The 20,089-nt window shown below is 45.2% G+C and overlaps 1 protein-coding gene across 1 annotated transcript; it reads left to right on the top strand.

Moving 5' to 3' along the window:
* The first annotated feature begins 17,212 nt into the window (after nt 1-17,212).
* Nucleotides 17,213-19,150, top strand: TMSB10 (thymosin beta 10). The gene is made up of 3 exons (XM_066574120.1): nt 17,213-17,317; nt 17,601-17,708; nt 18,926-19,150. Exons 2-3 carry the CDS (start codon nt 17,609-17,611, stop codon nt 18,949-18,951), a joined length of 126 nt encoding a protein of 41 aa, XP_066430217.1. The 5' UTR covers nt 17,213-17,317; nt 17,601-17,608; the 3' UTR covers nt 18,952-19,150.
* Nucleotides 19,151-20,089: the final 939 nt, after the last annotated feature.

Raw genomic sequence — 20,089 nt, 5'->3', positions numbered from 1 at the left:
GCGGATCCGGACGGCTTCCATAGGCCTCAATAGAAGCCCGCGGGAGCCGTCCCCGCGGGAGACCCGCATGAAAATGGAGCATGGTCCAGATTTTTTCATGCTCCATTTTTTTTAAAATCACTTTTATTGACGATCCGCGGGTATTTATCTACCCGCGGGTGGTCAATGCATCCCTATGGGGTGCGGATCCGCGCGCGGGAGAAGAGTTAAAATCCGCTGCCGATTTTAATTCTTCTTTTCCCCGTGGACATGAGCCCTTAGGCCTCATATCCGCGGGGCAGGAGGGACCCGCTGTGGGATTCTACATGAAGAATTCGCGGCGGGCCTGATTTTCCCCGTGGACATGAGGCCTATAAGCTGCAAAACAGAACATGCTGTGTTTTTTTTTTTTTGCACCCGCGTGTTATGCAATTCCAACACGCTAATATGAGCGCAACTGCGTAAGGATATGTAATTGATTGCCTGCGAGTTACCGCGTATCAAACGGGGATACAGCGCACACATAATGCTCAGAAAACATACGCTCAGCCTTAGGGCTCCTACACACTTGTGGGTTTTTTTAACGCTGCATTTTTTAAACGCGATTGTCAATGGGACTTTCTAATGTTAAAAACGCATCGCAAGTTTATGGTTTGCGATTTTTGTGCGATGCGTTTTTAACAAAAAGTCCCATTGACAATCGCGTTAAAAAAACACAGCATTAAAAAAACCGCTACTTTTATTGGCCCCATTGATCTCAATTGGGTTTCAATAAACCGGAAAGCAAATGGGAATGCTTACATTTGCTTCCGTTCCATCAGTTTCTGGATGTCATGGACGAAAAAGTAATGCTGCAGACTGCGCTATTTTTCCATGCAAAAAAAACGGAAACCTGATGGAATGGCAGGCAACAGAAGCCTTTCCATGATTTATTAAAACCCTATTGAAATCAATAGGAAAAAATGGATCCAATATTTTTTTCCATTTTATTTCAGTTCGTCTCCTCCAATAACGGGAGGGAGAAACGGAAATCCCCAGTGGAGCCAAAACGCAGATGTGAAAAGGGCCTAAGGGTAGCGAGTGCGCACAAGCGTATATCTTCACGTAACACACAGCGAATAGAACCCATGGATTGGATATGCGATTGCGTGAAAAAATATGCGGCATGCCCTATCTTGGAGCGCACTTCAGTAACCATATAGAGCAGCATCCGGGGTGCATAAAATCTTCAAGGCATATCCTTAATATGCGATATTTCCTTTATTTAATCCATGCAGCAACGTTTCCACTGCTATACTGCAGTTTTTCTCAAGTTTGCTTGGAGCGTATTTACGCATATTTCTGCATGCACAAATACATAGTGAACTTGAGCACAGAAAATAACATGCCAGAGCTGCCAAAAAAAAAACCGTGGGCGTAAATTATTTTCAATTATGTAGATATGCGGCACATTTGCGCAATCAAAATGCGCTTACGCCTGTGTGAACCGGCCCTTAGACGGTGATATAACTGATGTGATGTGGGGAGCTGAGATTTTTAGGAGCCCTCCTCTGGGGAAAGTTTTGCCTTTTAGGGTAGTTTTACACGGCAATGGCGATATCGCCGTGAGAAAATTGTGCCAAAATCACGTTTTTGTTTCCACGATTTTTGAGCGTCAGCGCTGCTTTTTCTTTCAAAAACATTTTACGGGTTTTTTAGCGTGAATGTCAACTCGGACTTTCTAATGTTAAAATTGCATTGCACGAAAATCGCAAGCTCATGCGTTGTGATGCGATAAAAGGGAGGCTCCATGGGGAAACATGGGCGATAAAAAAAAATTTGCAAAACTCAGAAAAATAGAACATGATGCAATTTTTTTTTAATCGCAATATTGCATGAGTGAAAACATCGCAGATGTGAAGGAAACCATGGAAGATCATTGGTTTCATAATTCTGCGTTTTTACTCGCTCTCGCATCACGTGATTTTATTGTCGTTTAAAAACAACTTTTAGGCCAGTTTCACGCGGATAAGAAAATTGTGACAATATCACAGCTTTGATCCTGCGATTTTTGAGTGTTAGCGATGCTTTTTCTTGAGCATAATCTCCCATCGCTGCTACCCGCGATAAAATCACACGATTTTTTTAATCACAAAAGTCAATAGGATTTTCTAATGTTAAAAACGCACCAACGAAAATCGCAAGTTTTTTGCATGGGAGATAAAAATAAATCGCATATCGCAGAAAGATAGAGCAAGTCGCTATTTTGTTTTTTCACAACATGGCATCAGGAAAAACATCGCTAACGTGAAGGAAACCATTGAAAAGCATGGGTTTCACAAACATGCGTTTTCTCACACTATGTCATCGCCGGAAAATCGTGTGATATTGCCGCACGTGTGAAAGCGGCCTTACTCGGCATAAAGTCAGCAAATCTTTTTAATTACTGTACTATGGTATCATAACTTTGTGTAGTGCTACCTGGAAACCATCAGTAAGCAGGCTGGACAACACTGATCATTAATGGAGTTATGATTTGGCTGAATAGTCAGGGCAGCTGGCAAGAGAAGAATCAAGACTGGTACAAAAAAGTAGAGTAGTTGCCAGTAAAAGCCAGTTGGATACTACTTCTCATTTTTCAGTGGTCATTTGTAAAGTCAACGCAATAACAGCCGGTTGCCGTAGGCGACTGTAATATTTGTCCCTTGCACCATCCATCCCTCTTCTTGACTTGGCCATTAAAACAAGCTAACACAAGATCACAAGATGATGTATGCGTACGTCATCGGCGATGTGTAGTTCTATGATGATGCCGTACACACGTCATTGCTGATCCCATGATCGGTGCTGATTGTGGTGCAGGCAGGGGGTGGAGGTTCACTCTGTCCTGTCCCTCTCCACCCCGGCAAAGGCTACTTCCAGACAAGCATGTTTGTATTTGGCCCCTGTAGAAAATAAAACCAATGACCGCAAATATGGATAACATACAGTCGCAATATTATCTGTAATGCGGATCCGTATTACGGACGTGTGATAATCTGCTCGTATATACCTGGCCAAAAAAAAACAAAAAACAACATTTTTTAACTATATGCAGCTTGGGGGCACCTGGGAAATAGTGACCATAATCTAACTTCCATTTGTCTTTCAATAGGGAGCAGCAGCATACTGCTAGGGGGTCACAATTGCGACGCGACCCCTTAGTGAACGGGGGCCAGTGGGGCCCAGCCATATGCCATTTCTCGGCCACAGGCCGGCTGTGGGTGGCACTCAGGCAAGGGATATATAGTGATATGGAGCATGCTAGTATACCCTGTATATAATTATGTATGTACAGCTGGTATATGTTATACATCTCCCTGTATATAGTGATATGGACTATGCTTGTATAACCTGGGTATATACTGTATATAATTATATATGTACAGCTGGTATAAGTTATACATCTCCTGTATATAGTGATGTGGAGCATGCTGGTATAAGCTGTGGATCTCCTGTATATAATTATATATGTACAGCTGGTATAACTTATACATCTTGTGTAAAGTGATATGGACTATGCTTGTATAACCTGGGTATATAATGTATATAATTATATATGTACAGCTGGTATAAGTTATACACCTCCTGTATATAGTGACATGGACCATGCAGGTATAACCTGGGTATCTCCTGTATATAATTATATATGTACAGCTGGTATACGTTATACATCTCCCTGTATATAGTGATATGGAGCATGCTGGTATAACCTGGGTATCTCTTGTATATAATTATATATGTACAGCTGATATAAATTATACATCCTGCATATAGCAATATGGAGCATGCTGGTATAACCCGGGGATCTCCTGTATATAATTATATATTGTGAGGGATTAGCGTTTAGGATCGGTAGCAACCCGGGCATAAGCAGTCAGAGACAGTGACACATAGGATAAAGTCTTTAGTCCAGGCTTTGCCTGGGTTTATTTCCAAGCAAACAAAGCAAAATACAGGCCTTAACATCAGGCAAACACAAAGTAAATCCTGCTCGTCTGAGCACTTACTATACATGTAGCGTCCCTGTCTACACACTGGTAACAAAATGGCTCCTGCACACAGCCAGCCAGGACTCTCAGAACCTGCAGAGGTCTCAGCTCTCCCCTAGGCCCTGTAGGCCCAGGCTTTATATGGCCTGGTACCAGCCCCACCTGGTACGTGGGAGTGACCATCCCACCCTCCACTTTGGTCACTCCAGGAAAAGCCGGCCCGGATTATGCGGCTTGGAGCCACTTACTTGCTACACCGTGTCAGTAACTTAGTGTTACTGACACCATCCTGCCGGCTTCCTCCACCGAGCCCAGGCTGCTCGGTGGCACGTATCTGCCCAAGCGCTCCCCAAAGCAGCATAGGAGAGCATCCTAGGCGAGATATACCTTCCCTCCAGTACCTTGCCGGTCACCGTCTCACAATATGTACAACTGGTATAAGTTATACACCTCCTGTATATAGTAATATGGACTATGCTGGTATAACTTGGGTATATACTGTACTAGCTGATATACCCGGCTTCGCCCGAGTTAATTTGGTACTGTTGTTTATCTGGTGTTCACACGGAAAATCTTATGAAGTCGTGCTTACTTTAGAGATACCGAGGAAAAAAATATGTTCACCATTTTGCATGGTTCTTTGCGTTACCCAGGAAACACCACGTGGAGGTAACCATGCGACGTTTTCTTTATATAAAATGACATCAGGAAGTGAGAGAATTAGATTCCGTATGTAAAATTTGGGCGCTAATTCTTTTGCGCTTAGAATTGAATAATCGAGTTGGGACCCATTAACTTTTCCTATTTATGACATAATCAATGCTCATGCCAAATTTCCCGTTTCTATGACATTGGGAGGTGAGAGAATTAGATTACGTACGTAAAATTTGGACGCTAACTATTTTGCGCTTAGAATTGAATAATCAAGTTGGGACCCATTAACTTTTCCTATTTATGACATAATCAATACCCGTGCCAAATTTCAAGTAAGAGAATTAGATTACGTATGTAAAATTTGGACGCTAATTCTTTTGCGTTATAATTGAATAATGGAGTTGGGACCCATTAGCTTTTCCTATTTATGACATAATCAATGCCCGTGCCAAATTTCATGTTTCTATGTCATCGGGAAGTGAGAGAATTAGAATACGTACATAAAATTTTGACGCTGATTCTTTTGCGCTAGAATTGAATAATCGAGTTGGGACCCATTAGCTTTTCCTATTTATGACATAATCAATGCTTGTTCCAAATTTCTATGACATTGGGAAGTGAGAGAATTAGATTACATACATAAAGTTTTGACGCCAATTCTCTTGCGCTAGAATTGAATAATCGAGTTGGGACCCCTTTACTTTTCCTATTTTGGACATAATCAATGCTTGTGCCAGATTTCATGTTTCTACAACATCGGGATGTTGGAGAATTAGTGGCGAGTCAGTGAGTCAGTCAGTGATGGCTTTCGTCTTTATATATATATAGATATAATGATATATGTACAGCTGGTATAAGTTATACATCTCCTGTATATAGTGATATGTAGCATGTTGGTATAACCTGTGTATATACTTTATATAATTATATACGTACAGCTGGTATAAGTTATACATCTCCTGTATATAGTGATATGGACTATGCTGGTATAACTTTGGTATATACTGTATATAATTACATATGTACAGCTGGTATAGGTTATATATCTCCTGTATATAGTGATATGGAGCATTCTGGTATAACCTGTGATACGCAGTCCACCTGTTTATATTTCCCGCACCGTCGCTTCTCATTGGCAGGTATACTCGCTGCCCATACACAATGTAATCACTTATGAGCACCTGCCTGCTTACTGTGAATGAGGGTGGGCAGGCCAGAACTATTCCATTCATTAGCGACAATCGTTCCCGTGTAAAAGAATAGGAACGACTATTGCTGGGAAGACCTGTCAGGCATCGGCACCCGATTGGTCGTTCTGTATAAAAGCATGCTGAACAGCGTAAAAAATGAAAACAATGGTGGTATTCTTTTTTTCAATTCTCCCCCCCCCCCCAAAAGTAATAAACTTATACAGCACACTATATGTACCCTAAAATGATGCCATTAAAGAGCACCACTTGTCCCACGAAAACTATCCCTCATACAGCTATGTCGACAGAGAATGAAAAAGTTTCAAGGCGTAATTAAAACACAGAGTCTACTAAGTGGCTTGCTGAAACTAATTAAAAAAAAATATATATATATATATATGTATATATACACGAGGGGCTGCTGATAAGTCTTTGGCTTTACCCAGAAAGAAACGAGATAGGAAGATGAAACTTTACATTTATTCCACATACTCTCCAGTGATGTCAACACACTTCTTACATCGGTATTCCAAGTTCTGTAAGGATGCCTGTCCACGGGCGAGTTTGAATTGCGTTCCCCGCAGCGACAACCCGGCTGCGGGGAACGCAGTGAAAGCTCTCCATAGCGTTGCTATAGAGAGGGCTTCCCCCCTGTCCACGAGCGATTCTCCACTCGCGGGCGGCAAATCGCAGCATGCTGCAATTTGCCGCGATTCTCCGCGGTCAGCCTATCTGTCAGATAGGGCTGACCGTGGAGATCCGCCTGCAGGCTCCTGCTCCCGGGCAGCGGCTCCCTGCGGCGGAGATCCGCAGCGCCCATGGACAGGCAGCCTAAGCCTTGCAAAAAGAAGGATTTCGGTTGTGCCTCACACCAGTCATACGTAGCAGCCATGGCATCAGAAATGGTGTGAAATTTGGTACCCTTGAGGTGTTTCTTCAGGTTTGGAAACAGATGATAGTCGGAGGGAGCTAGATTTGGTGAATAAGGTGGGTGGTCAACCAGCTGGAAGCCTAGCTCCACCAGTTTTGCCGTGGTCGTTCGTGCAGTGTGAGCGGAGGCGTTGTCTTGCAGGAACAAGATTCCTTTGGACAGCTTGCCGTGCCTTTTGGCCTTCAGAGCTGCCTTCAATTGGTCCAAAAGTTCAATGTAATACCTTGTATTGATGGTGGAACCATTTTGAAGGTAGTCCACTAGCAGCTCGCCCTCCTTATACCAGAACACAGACGCCATCACCTTAGTGGCTGATTTTTGCACCCTGAACTTCTTTGTTCGAGGAGAACCACTGTGCCTCCACTCTTTTCACTGCACCTCGGTTTCAGGGTCATACAAATAAATCCAGGTCTCATCCATAGTGACCAGCCGATCCAGGAAGTTCTTATCAGTCTGGAAACGCTGACAAATGGACCGGGAAGTTTTCACTCGCATACTTTTCTGATCTGTTGTCAAACATTCGGGGACCCACTTTGCAGATAGCTTCTTCATGTTCAAATGTTCATGGATAATGACACAAACATGTTCACGACTAATCCCCATGATGTCTGCATCGACGATCTCCAGAACGTCAACCTCTCTCGGTCGTCCAGGACGTTCCTCATCATTGGCGCTGAAGTGGCCCGTTTTAAATTTGGCCACCCAGTACTTAACTGTAGAATATGAGGGGCATTGATCCCCCAATGTCTGCGACATATCACCATGAATATCCTTCGTGGACTTTCCTTGCAGAAACAAGAATTTCATCACTCCTCTGCTCTCATTTGCAGTGAATATTGCCTTAGACTCCGCCATTTTGTTTTCCCACGTGCCTAGATCACTGTTGCCATAAGCTACAAACACAACTTTTTTATAAACATATATTAGACACATAAGGCTTTCATGTGATTTAACATTCGTTACCATAGAAACAAAAAAAGAACACAAAGGCAAAGACTTATCAGCACCCCCTCGTATATATATGTGTATATATGTATATATATGCCTTAAGCTAGTTCCAGATCAAAAAACAAAGGGCCACGGCACTCACAGAGGACCCCCGCAGAAAAATTACTTATGGGGGTGGAGACAAAAAGGACCGCAACTGGTCCAAACAAATGCAGAGCCAACTTCGGGGCTATGGACAAATTCCCCTTTAGATATATGGAGAAAAGGTAGCAGAGAAGTGGCAGCATAAGATGATGCAAGTGAAAAAAACTTCTTTAGTTAAAGGAACATTTTATTGTTTCAAAGTTTAAAAAGGCAACGTTTCATTGAAACGTTGCATCATCTTATGCTGCCACTTCTCTGCTACTTTTTCTCAATTAAAGGAGATGTCTCGAGGAAGCAGTGAATTTTTTTTTTTGCCCAGTCCCCCTAATTAAGCAAACATTACTAATTACCCCTGTAAATGACCTTTCTAGCTGGTTTCTACTTACCGTTCCAGCGTTTCAGCAACTTATAAAAATTTTCCCAAGATGGCCGCCGGCTCTTTTCCCTTCGCTCGCTGCAGCCCGACGTGCGCGCTCCCGAGACGCTACCAGCTGTGTCTCCATGGCAACCAGACGCCCCGCAGCCGCCGACCGGACCCCTGGAGTGAACACGGCCGACCAGTCACCCACCGCCAGGCAGAAGGTAACCGGCGCAGCCCCCCCCCCCCCCCCATCACAGCGGCAGCCCCCCCGGCCTAGTGACAGCCCCCCCCCCCCCGGCCTAGCGACAGCCCCCCCCCCGGCCCAGCGACAGCCCCCCCGGCCCAGCGACAGCCCCCCCGGCCCAGCGACAGCCCCCCCCGTCGCAGCGACAGCCCCCCCCATCGCAGCGACAACCCCCCCCCGGCACAGCGACGACAGCCCCCCCCGGCGCAGCGGCAGCCCCCCCGGCCCATCACTTACCAGGACGGCAGGACAGCTGGGCGGCTTCTCCGGACAGCTGGGCGGCTCTGCACCTTCCTCTAACAGAGGATGGTACAGAATGGCCGCTCCAGCGCGCTCCCGAGCAGTGACAGCTCGTCTGCGCATGCGCAGAAGAGCTGTAGCGGGGAGCACACTGAAGCGGCTCGTGCTGAAAGGAGAAGACCGGACTGCGCAAGCGCGTCTAAAAAAGCAAGCTGCCAGCGAATTTAGACGGAACCATGGAGACGAGGACGCTAGCAACGGAGCAGGTAAGTGAATAACTTCTGTATGGCTCATATTTAATGCACGATGTATATTACAAAGTGCATTAATATGGCCATACAGAAGTGTATAGACCCACTTGATTTCGCGAGACAACCCCTTTAAGCTAGTTCCACACAGGCGATTGCGATTTTCCGGTGAGAAAATAGCGTCAAAATCGCATCTTTGTTTCGGCAAATTTTTTTAGAATAATCTGAAATCGCTGCCGCCCACGATAAAATCGCCTGTTTTTTATCGCAAAAGTCAATAGGACTTTCTAATATTAAAGTCGCATTGCAGCGCAAGTTTGTTGAGGGAGAACGATGCCGCTCCACTTACCTACCAATGTAGCAGTGAGCGGTTCCTGCTACAGTCAGCACCCACATCGAAGCACTATAAATGAATGTATAGCGTGATGTGGGCAGTACCAAGCGGAGGAGCAGGAGCCATCTGATCCAAACTTACTCCAGTGTGCCCTGCACTGAGCAGTGTAGCGGAGAGCGGCTCCCACTACACTAACTTGCCCGTTTGCTCAGCTGTTTCTGCTTCACCCACCTTTGGCCGGCCGCTCCTGCTGAGTATTTTGTGTATTCAGAATAGCTGACGCCTTTGCATTGCGACTATTATTCCCAATTCCACTAAGTAATTTTCATGAGTGTGGAGATTTATACATATATCGATTGCAGTCGTTGTCCTGGGACAGGAACTCTGCCCTTAAGTGGATGCATTTTCTATTACAGTCACCATTCTGGTGGGGTGGGGGGCTGTGAATCGGCTTTAACCAGCAGGGTCTCTCTGTGGAAGCTGTATATCCCCCGCTTTGCTAATCTCTCTCTCTCCTCCTCTGGCCAAGCAGCAAAGGGTTAACAGACCAATCTCTTACAGCATCTGACCGTTTGGATGCCTGGCGCTGGGTCCAGAGGCTCAGCGGGTCCTCCTCTTCATCTCCGGCACTTTAGACCATCAGTGCCAGGTTCTGCACTGTGTGATGCTGTGAGTGATTGATCTGTTGAACCTTTGCTGTTCAGCCAGATAATCGGGAGTGAGACCCAGCAATTTGGGGGTGAGACGGGGCCAGAACTCAATCATTTTTTACCGGCAAAAAATAAGTCCTGCATCGACCTTGCGGCATAACCACTGAGTAGTAACCTTTGGCTAGCTTCACACGCAGCGGATTTGCCGCGGTTTTGCTGCAGTCTTTCCGTTGCGGTTTTGCCGCAGAACCACTTCAGAGGGTTCTTTTTGGCTTGCGGATTTTATTGTGTATTTTGACCTCTTTTTCGGCAGCGCTTTTTTTACTTTTGCAGCGGATTTTGCTGCATCCATGGAGGCTATGGGCAAAAAAGCGCTGTGGAAAATCCAAAAGAATTGATATGCTGCATATTCTAAAACCGCACCGCAGCTGCATTTCCGCACTGCCGCTGTGTGGAAAAATTTTGCCCTGTGAGAACAGCTTTTTGGCCAAACACATTTGCACTGCATTGCACTGCAAATGCAGCAGTTTTGCCGCAGTGTGGATATGCAACGGCAGACCACAGCAAATCCGCACTATGTGAACCCAGCCCTACTCTTTGCTTACAACCAGTTTGATATGCTAAGGTGGCGGCGATGTGCCCTCTGCGCCCCGGAGAATAATGATGGTTTGGGGTAAATGAGGCAGTGAGAGCCGCGCTCCACCCTCCATCCATATATCTGGTATTGATGTACAATGATGTAAAACACACACATAAGCCTAAATTTGCATATATAATTTTCCTAGTTAGCCAATATTGGTGTCACCTCCATAATACTTTTGTCTTTTTTATACAAAAGCATTTAGAAAGAATTTGTCTCCATCTCCCAAGACGGCCGGCAGCCCACTGGGCCGATCACCGATAATTTGCATGCCATACTGGCAAACTGATAGCCTTTATTTTATAGATATGCTCAGCACAAGATGCTTAACAAAGTAACTATGTAAATGCCCAGTATAGTAAATGATATACAGGTTTTAGTAGGTGTAAAAATGTTTATGAAACCAATGAATTTCAATGCTTTCATTCTTATTTATCTGGCTTCACATGGACATAAGCAATGCTGCATGGAAAAAAAAATCGCAGCATGCCCATTCTTTTTGCAATATCGCCCATTGTTTTCAATGGGGAGCCGGCCCAGGGGTTTCACTTTGTTGTCAATGGGGTCAACAGCAGCAGTGAGAGCCCCATTGAAAGCAATGGGAGAAGATCGTGCTTCTCTACTACTTCTGTGACAGGGGATACCTTCATCCACATGGGGAGTCCCCTCCTGTCACAGTGTTCAGTGATGAAGGGACTTCCCGCTGGGATGAAGGAATTCCCTGTCACAGCAGTGGAAGAGGAGCGCGATCTTCTTCCATTGCTTTCAATGGGGCCGGCTCTGCTGCCGCCCCAATGAAAGCAGTGGGATGAAGGGAACCCCTGCTGGAATGCGAGGCTGTTTTCACATGAAACCGCCTCTCATCCAGGGGTTTCCCATCGATTTTGAGAGAGCTATCGGGCCGTGAAGCACAGCCCGATATCGCTCTTGCCAGTGTGCAGGAGGCCTTACCTAGATGGGGCCACAGAGCAGGACTCATTATTGCCAAGCTGGGCCACAGAACGGACACTGGTACCAAGTGGGGCCACAGAGGGGGGCACTAGTACCAAGTGGAGCCACAGAAAGGAAACTGGTATAAAGTGGAGCCATAGAGGGGGACACTAGTACCAAGTGGGGCCATAGAAATGGTACCAATGAAAACGTTAACTTTATCCCACAGAAAAACAATGGCCGAGTTTTCTGGTGTTTTTTGCCCATTCTCTGTCAGAAAGTGTTAATAAAAGTTAAGAAGACCACAACTTACTGTTGTTGTTCCGTTGGCAGACTAAGGTAGGTGGACCTTTACTAAAAGTAGTTGAGTACCCCTGGTCTGAAGGTTGTACTGCTGTGATATGTATTATTCATACTGCATTATTCTACTTGTGTCTGTACAAACTTTAGAGTTCAAGCAGCTTAGAAACCACATCAATAAGTGCTTCTGCAGTAAATGGAAATTGCCACACTTTCTCAGGTGGAAGCCTTTGTTTTAATCAGACCACATTCTAATGGTTCTAATTCGTTTTCATCATTTTCCACATTTACTTTTAAGAATACATTTGTTATGTTCATGCATCCCAATGGGAATGGACTGTATCATCCTTTGTAAGGCTGCTTTGCTACATAGTTTTTTGTGGCTCTTAGGCTGCTCTCACATCTGCGCGGGAACCTCCTTTTGGAAGTTCAGGTACACATCCGGCACAAAATACCAGAAGAAGTGCTGAGCAACTGAGCAGAAACCGAACTGATCCCATTATAGTCAATAGGGTCCGTTCGGCACTATTTGCACGAATATGGAGCCCACTATTTTGAATGGAGTTATACACATGAGTGAGCTTTTTTCTCGCATCACAGGAAAAAATTGTGACATATCCTAACTTTGAGCGTTCCTGGGGACATTGCACGGCCCGATATCACATTCGCCCATGTGAAATTAGCCTTACTTAAACCCGCGTCTTATACACTAGTCTACATAAAGACTGCATTAATGTGAAGTGCAACATATATATAAAGTGGCAATAGCATTTTCTGGCCATCTACGTACCACAATCTGAAATCTACGCCAACTCAGCAACTCGTTCAGGTATTATAAGTCGTGGGGTCTGTCTAGTACCGCTGGTGCTGATCGTGTGATGGATGAAAAACAGTCTCAAATTTCTGTGTGAACATTTGTATTTCAATCAAGAGGGGTATCCTCTCTCCATTTGTATATTATATATGTGCCCTATCTAAACCAGTTCCATTTTAGCCTCATGAAGGATCGATAGAAGACCTGAAAGCTTGCTGTAACATCATGTATTTTTGTTAGTCATTAAAAAGTATCATATCTACAAGATTACTTGGTTTCTCTTACTGAGAACAATCACTCTTTGCTCTACTGGCTAACACCGTACCAAACCCCTTTTTTTAGATTGAAATCTGTTTTTCTGCTATCGTGACAGAGGTAAAAAAAAAAAAAATTATTTATTTTGGCTACGTTAGGCTCCTTTCACAGCTGCGTTAGGGTCAGTTCAGGGTTTCCGTCTCTCCGCTCCTTTTTGAAGGAGAGAAACTGAAAAAAAAGATGTTTTTTCCCCATTGATTCAATGAGTTGCATGTCCCCCAAAAGTGGTACCATTGAAAGCTACAACCCATGACACAAGAAAGAATACTTTGCACAGATCCACTAATAACAATGTTATGGGTCATGGAATGCGGCGATGCAAATACACAGTTTTTTTCAGTGTTTTTATTGAGCCAAAAAATCTCTATAAATTTGGTATTGCTGTAATATGGAGAATAAGGCTGGGGTCACACTGGGCAGAATTGCTGGGGAAATTCCGTCTGGAATCTAGCCGCGGCAAATCTGCCTGCAGCCGCTAATACCCGGATTAGCCAACCGTGTGGACAAGATTTCTCAGAAATCTCGTCCACACGGGACGGTGGATCCGCCGCGGCAATGCCGTCAAAAGCCGGCGTTGCGGCGCGGATTCGCCGGCTGCAGCATGTCCATTTTTTTTCTGCTGTGGCTGCGCTCTCTTCTATGGGAGCGCCGTCTGCAACAGAAAAGCATGCAGCCAGGCTGCTTCAAAACCCGCAGCTAGGTGCCACGGGTTTCGAAGAAGCGCTTTCCCGGCGGAAATCTCGCGTTTTTTCGCTGCGGCCAAACCGCAAGATTTCCGCCAGGATTCTGGCGTGTGAGAACTCAGCCTAAAGTTATTGCATTCTTTATAACTATAAATAAATATTAAAAGGAACCCGTCACCAGTGTCATATTGCCTGAACATGGATATTATCAGCGCAGGTATGTGCACAGCGCCCATGTAGGTCCTATTATGAAATGCTACAACGTTTCTGAGTAAACACTCAGTTGGATTCCAAGCAGTGGTCAGATTCACAGGTGGGAGGGGGCGCCGGCTGCTCCCTGCCCCAATCACCTAGTGAGATCTATCTCTCCCTATATTCAAGCGGAGAGAGATCTGTCACTCTGGGTGATGCAGGCAGCGAGAGGCCATACCGTCCCCATAACTCAGAGTGCGGTTCGCAACTGAACTACAAAGTATGTATATCCTGAAACCCCCTAGCATTTCAGAATAAGATATACATGGGCGCTATGTTGTGCATAGCTGTCCTGCGTTCATGCTGGCTGTGCTTCAGGCTGCATAACTATGGTGACAGGTTCCTTTTAGAAAAAAACATTATCCCTCCAAAATGACCATTTTTTAATAAATAGGAACTAATAAAAAAAAAAGAAAAACCCATAAAGTTGTGTGAATCAGCAGATTCTTCAGGTCTTCTAGTGAGCACAGCGCCGCGGTCAGGTGATGGCACTTTCACGTCATCAGACTAGCGGCGTTGCATTCACTTAAGGCCGCCTGCAAACGGTCGGAAATTCTGTGGCGGGATTTCCGCCGCTGGAAGCTGCCATAGGATTGCATTAACAAACGCAATCCTATGCAGACGGCCGCGGCAAACAAATCGCGGCATGCTCTATTTCGCACAGAAACATCACTCACCGCCCGCCGGCTCCGCTCTGCGCATATGCCGTCCTCCCTGCAGCCGGCACATGAAAGAGCCGGGGCCACGGGAGAGGTGAGTGCCCGCGCTGCTCTCTGCAGGCGCTCAGGTCGGGTCCCACTGCGAGAATTCTCGCAGCCAGATCCGACCCGGCCGTCTGCAGGCGGCCTAAGTGAAGGAAGTACTGGCAGCGCAAAAACTTTTGGAGGCGACGAAGAGCGCTTTGGCTGCTGAAATCAACTGCATTTGATTCAACTCAAATTCCTCACCTATTGATGCTGCTTTTGAGTCTCTGGCTTTTGCAGAAATGATGTGTAGTTTGCAGTGGAGTTTTACATGTAAACAGATTCTTTAAGGGATTTTCCCACAACTTAAAATTGCTCCACAGCCCCTCTGTCTTTCCTGGTTGCTGCTGACTAGAACATGTGACTGCTGCAGCCAATCACCAGCCACAGCAGTGACCTTCTATAGCCAGTGATTGGGTGCAGCAGTCACATGACCTGGTCAGCAGCAACCAGGAAGGACAGAGAGGTTGTAGAGCAATTCTAAGTTGTGGAAAAACCCTTTTAATTTTTCTTTACATAATATTTCTGCCCTCGCTCCAGACACGCTGTAGGAGGGCGGTGTGTAGCCCCTGTGCTTTTTGGTATATTGAAGATAAACTTTTTATTGTCCTTTTTTCAAAAGTATATTGTGAGCAACGTTTGGTTTAACCCCCGGGTGTGGCAACCTTTGTTGGATGCAAAGCGCCTAAAGTCCCCATTGCCATAGAAACCAGAGAATGGCATAAAAGGAGTGATGGTGCCCCCCCTCCCTTTGGCAGATTAAGAGTACACCAATCTGAGGTGGTGTGCAGTAGGTACTGTGAAAGCAAGCCCAAGGCCTAGTAGCAGCGAGAGAGGTGGGCATGACTTCCTGACTCTACGGAGTGTGCCACCCCAGCGCCCAGGGAGAAAAGCCACGTATTGTAAAATAAAGTTTAGTTTCAAGTTAATGATGGAAGTCGGCTCAGTTATTTCCTGCGGCGGTGAGTGTCGGAAAATGAATCGATACTCGAGAGCAGAAGACAAAATTTTGGCAGAGAACCATTGGCGTGCTGGGTGGATGAACTCCCTGGGCAGGATGCTGCACTGCCTGAATAAGCTAGGTCCCTGAGGACTACCACACCTGTCGGACAATCCTGGGGCGGGTCGGTCCACATTGTCGCAGGTTTTTTAAATCTCCTTTACTACTCATGGCTTGGGGTGACTGTAACAAAGAAAGACATATAAGCGGCATATGCCATAAACGGCACTTCCCTGTGTGGAAGACTCAGGCTGGCTTCACATGGACATAAGCGCAACTGTCCATGCATCAGCGCAACATATCTGCCATGAATGAATCCTTTTTGCGCTTGTATCAGTGTATCCTACCCCACTATTTGCGCCCGCAGCGCATGTTCAAAAATGCCCGATTTAAATGGCTTATAGCCTAATGAGTTCCAGATGTGTTCTTTTTCCCACAAAATACTTGCATGTGAATGAACCCATTAAAATCAATGGGTTCTATTCTCAGCGTGCACAAATACGTGGGCAAGTATGCCTGTGTGAAGGAGCCCTGAGACCAGATTAACACAAATGTATTTGCGCATCGTATTACGCACAAGAAATTTGTGCACAAAATATGCATTGAATAGAACGCATTGATTTCAGTGGGTTCTCATATTTTGCGTCCACATTTTGTTTGTGCAATAAAATACGCAGCATGCTCTATTTTTCTGTGTATTTTCATAGGGAAAGAGCAGATATTGAAATAATTACACTAAATGCCATTTGAATGAATGGGAGCGTGGTTGATCACTCCTGTACACGAGCGTATGCATAGATACACTTGCGAGCGGATAACGTCATTGCGCTGTGAATGTAGCGTGATCACGTGTTTTCGTGCATGCATTCTACTGTATCGTTCACATTGGCGTGGGTGACACTTGCGCCGGTTTTGAACTGGCTCAGCAGCCTAATTAGTTCACGGTGTTAGCAGTTAACACCGCAAAATCGCGCAGTTACGTGTGCGGTTTCGTGCAGACGGGGTGTGCAAAAATAGAGCATGACGCATATGTTTTGCACAATGTCAATGTGGGCATGAAATGCTCAATGTGAAATCAATGAATTTTATTGTCTATAGTTTGATCGAGCGAAAACGCATGCAAAATCACCTGTGCGCAGGAGCCCTCTGTGCACAATTTGCATGTGCAAAAAGTACAGTAAAACACATACATGTGCGGAGAAAAACACAACGCCCATTGTGCAAATACGCAGCGCAAATGTGCACATAAATGCATTTATGCCCATATGACACCGGCCTTACAGGATTTTACTAATGATGGACAACTTGCTGTCACTACAGAAGGCCCCTGAGCTGTTGTCCGCCTGAGATCCCCAGGTGTATAATGTGCTATATGTGCTCTACCTGCCCAGTACATACTGGAAGGTTTACATTGAACAACCCAAGACTCTATCTGTGTAAGGAGCAGGGTCACCTCCCCAGCACTGAACGGGTTGCAGCCTGTAACTTCCAGATGCCCATCATCCACCAGAAGGAGCCAGCAGCTCATTTGGGATGACCAATCAGTAGTCCTTGGGCGTGGGAGCAGCTGCATCATGCTTCACTCTCCCTTGGCCAATGATGTGAGGCCGTGACGTGACCATGGGCAGGGCTGTGTATATAAATGGGGGGCTGAGACCCTCTCCCCATTGTTCCTTTTGTGAAGCTTGTGGGTTAGTGCTGTGGCAGGTGAGCTTAGTATGGGGTCCCTTTTTTCTTTCTCTCTATTGGTGCTTGTTACTGCCTCTCCTGTAATATTAGCTGTGCTTATTACTGCATACCATATGCTAAATTATGAGCCTAGGCTGTAGTGTATACTATATGATAGGGGGCTTCCCACCCATGGGATTATATTTCAGCATGTGGCATTCTTTCCTCTAGGGGTGGTGGCCTACCTACAATGTGTGGGTATAGCATGGTAAATAGGGTGCCGTCCTTTGTCTGATATGTGATTATTTTGTTTTATCCGCAGAACACAATATGGCAGACAAGCCGGATCTGGCAGAAATTGGAAGGTTTGATAAGTCCAAACTGAAAAAAACGGAGACACAAGAAAAGAACACGCTGCCTACTAAAGAGAGTGAGTGTCTGTTCTGCTACATCTGTCTGTAAATTGAATGGAATCTATTGTTTCCTGTTATCAGCTTTGTTGGGCAGAGGAAGGCTGGTGGGAAGTGTGAGAATCCCCTTCCCCCATGATCTGTACTGTCTCTCCTCTGTAGTGCTAGTAATACCCTGCAAGGCTGAGATCCATGTTTGGGAGTGATTGGCATTTTTGAGCTGTGTGCCTGAAGCAGGGTGTGCCCACATATAGATGCCATCCTCTGGCTGTCTGCTCATCTGGGGGGGGGGTTAACCCCTTAGTGACTAGCCTTTTTTTTTTTTTTTTTTGCTATAAGGATCTGCGAAGCATTTCCGATTACAAATTGTATCGCTTCTGTGAAACTGCAAACCTTGTGTGCAAAATAAGATCATAAGTGTTTCCCATTGACTTCAATGGGAAACTTGGCCTCACATGCATGCTGTGTGAAGTGCAAGTACCATGTAACCTCTTAAGGTCCAATTGAGAACAATGGGTGAGGTGAACAGCTAAAGATAAAATGTGCTTTTTATCATTTTTTTTCTTTCTTTTTTGTGGGGAAAGTTGTGGCAGGGTGGGGTTCCCCCCCCCCCCTCCCACCCACTTGCACCATTTTTGAGGTACATGTATCTTTTGGATTGCATTTTTGAGAGGCAAACAAACTAGTGATTCTGGTGTTGCTCTTTAAAAAATGTTATGGCAGTCACCATGCGAAATAGCGTTTTATTGGGTCTTTATGAATGCAGTAATACCTATTTGTTTTTGTTTTTTTTTCTTTAACCAGAAGATGTGATCACTAGGATACTACACTGCATTACTTATGTAGTGCATTCTACTCGACCAACGACGACAGTCTTTTAGACTCTGCCAGGGGTGGGGTCTAATGGACTGAGTTACATGACAGACATGGAGGCCTTTGTCCGGCTTCCAGCTGCCATGGGTACCTTGGCATCGCCCTACAGAGTGCGAAAAGCTGACAGAAAAATGCTGTAGCTGTTTATGTGATATAAGGGGTTAAACTGCCAGGATCTGAGGTTTCTTTGCATCTGGCAGTTAGAGCAGGATCCTGGTTGTCAGTAAGGTGTCAAGCCACCACCTTGAAAAGATGTATGTGCAGGTTATAAGACCATTAGTGAGGTCAGCAAAAAGCATATTGGCTGTCGCTGAGGGGTTAATCATGGAGAATGTTGTGTTAATGTGCTTCTTTCCTTTTGCAGCAATTGAGCAAGAGAAACAAAACTGAGTTATTTACGTTGAATCCTCAACACCACAATAATGGCTTGAAGTCTCCCCTGTGTTGGAGGCTAAAATGCACTGTGAATGAAGAGGTTAATAACCAAACCTGTGTTGGACCAAGGAATGCCAAAAAAGAAAGGGAACTCTGTGACGTATCTGCCCTCTTGTTCAATGTTTGAATGGAATAAAGAATTTGTGCAATAAAACGTTGTGCTTCTATTGGTTACTACTTGCCACTGCTGGAGCTGTGATGGCTCCTTACTTATATACTAGTAACCCTAAAGGCTCACGTGGGCAGATGTCACTCATTTATTATGCATATCTTTCACATGTGCTAAAGGCTCATTGACTTAGTTTACAAAAAAAAACACTGCAGGTAACATTCACCAATATATGCGATGGAAATTTAACATACACAGCAAACTTGCATGTGTATCTGCTGTGCACTGCATTAAACATCCACCCATGTGAGTGAGCCCTAAGACTTCCCAATGTGTGCACCATATGGGACTACTGCTCTTTAGAGGGACAACTGTCACCTACGTTTAGCCTAAGGCTAAGCTTGTGGGATGAAAGCTGGTGGTCCGCTGAATCGGGGATGTCAGTGTTATACTTGTCTCCCTCTGTCAGCGCTGGAAGAATTGTGCAGCGCTGCTCAGTAGTTCACTCATAAGTTTAGACCGGATGGACTACTTGGCAGTGTCCCTCAATGCACTGCAGCAGCATCTTTAGCACGGACTATGGGGGTGGTAAGGAGAACACCTACCGCTTAGCACCTAGGGCTAAAAGTAATAGTTTCAGGGCTTATTCACATCACTGCTTGTTAACTCAGTTTTTCTGTTATGGCCTATGACACAACAGATCCCATTAACTGTAAGCGGGTCTGTCTGGCTTCCATTATGTTGTCCATGGCTATAACCAGAATCTGTATCTGAGGCCCTGAATGACTCCTCCAATGTAGATGTGAACAAGACCTTTTATATAAAATGTTACAGATGGGTGCTGGTCAGTGGCTGAATAGAGCCTCCTACTGAGTATTTAGGGGTAGTGTCACTGCGTAGATCACGTAATTAAAAAGCAGTAAATGGAGGCAATGATTGTCAATTGACTATTCTTCCATGCACACTAGTGTGTGTGGACACTGC

Source organism: Eleutherodactylus coqui, chromosome 7 (genome assembly GCF_035609145.1).
Source record: "Eleutherodactylus coqui strain aEleCoq1 chromosome 7, aEleCoq1.hap1, whole genome shotgun sequence".
Classification (NCBI taxonomy): domain Eukaryota; kingdom Metazoa; phylum Chordata; class Amphibia; order Anura; family Eleutherodactylidae; genus Eleutherodactylus; species Eleutherodactylus coqui.
This window is presented reverse-complemented; position numbering and strand designations above follow the sequence as displayed.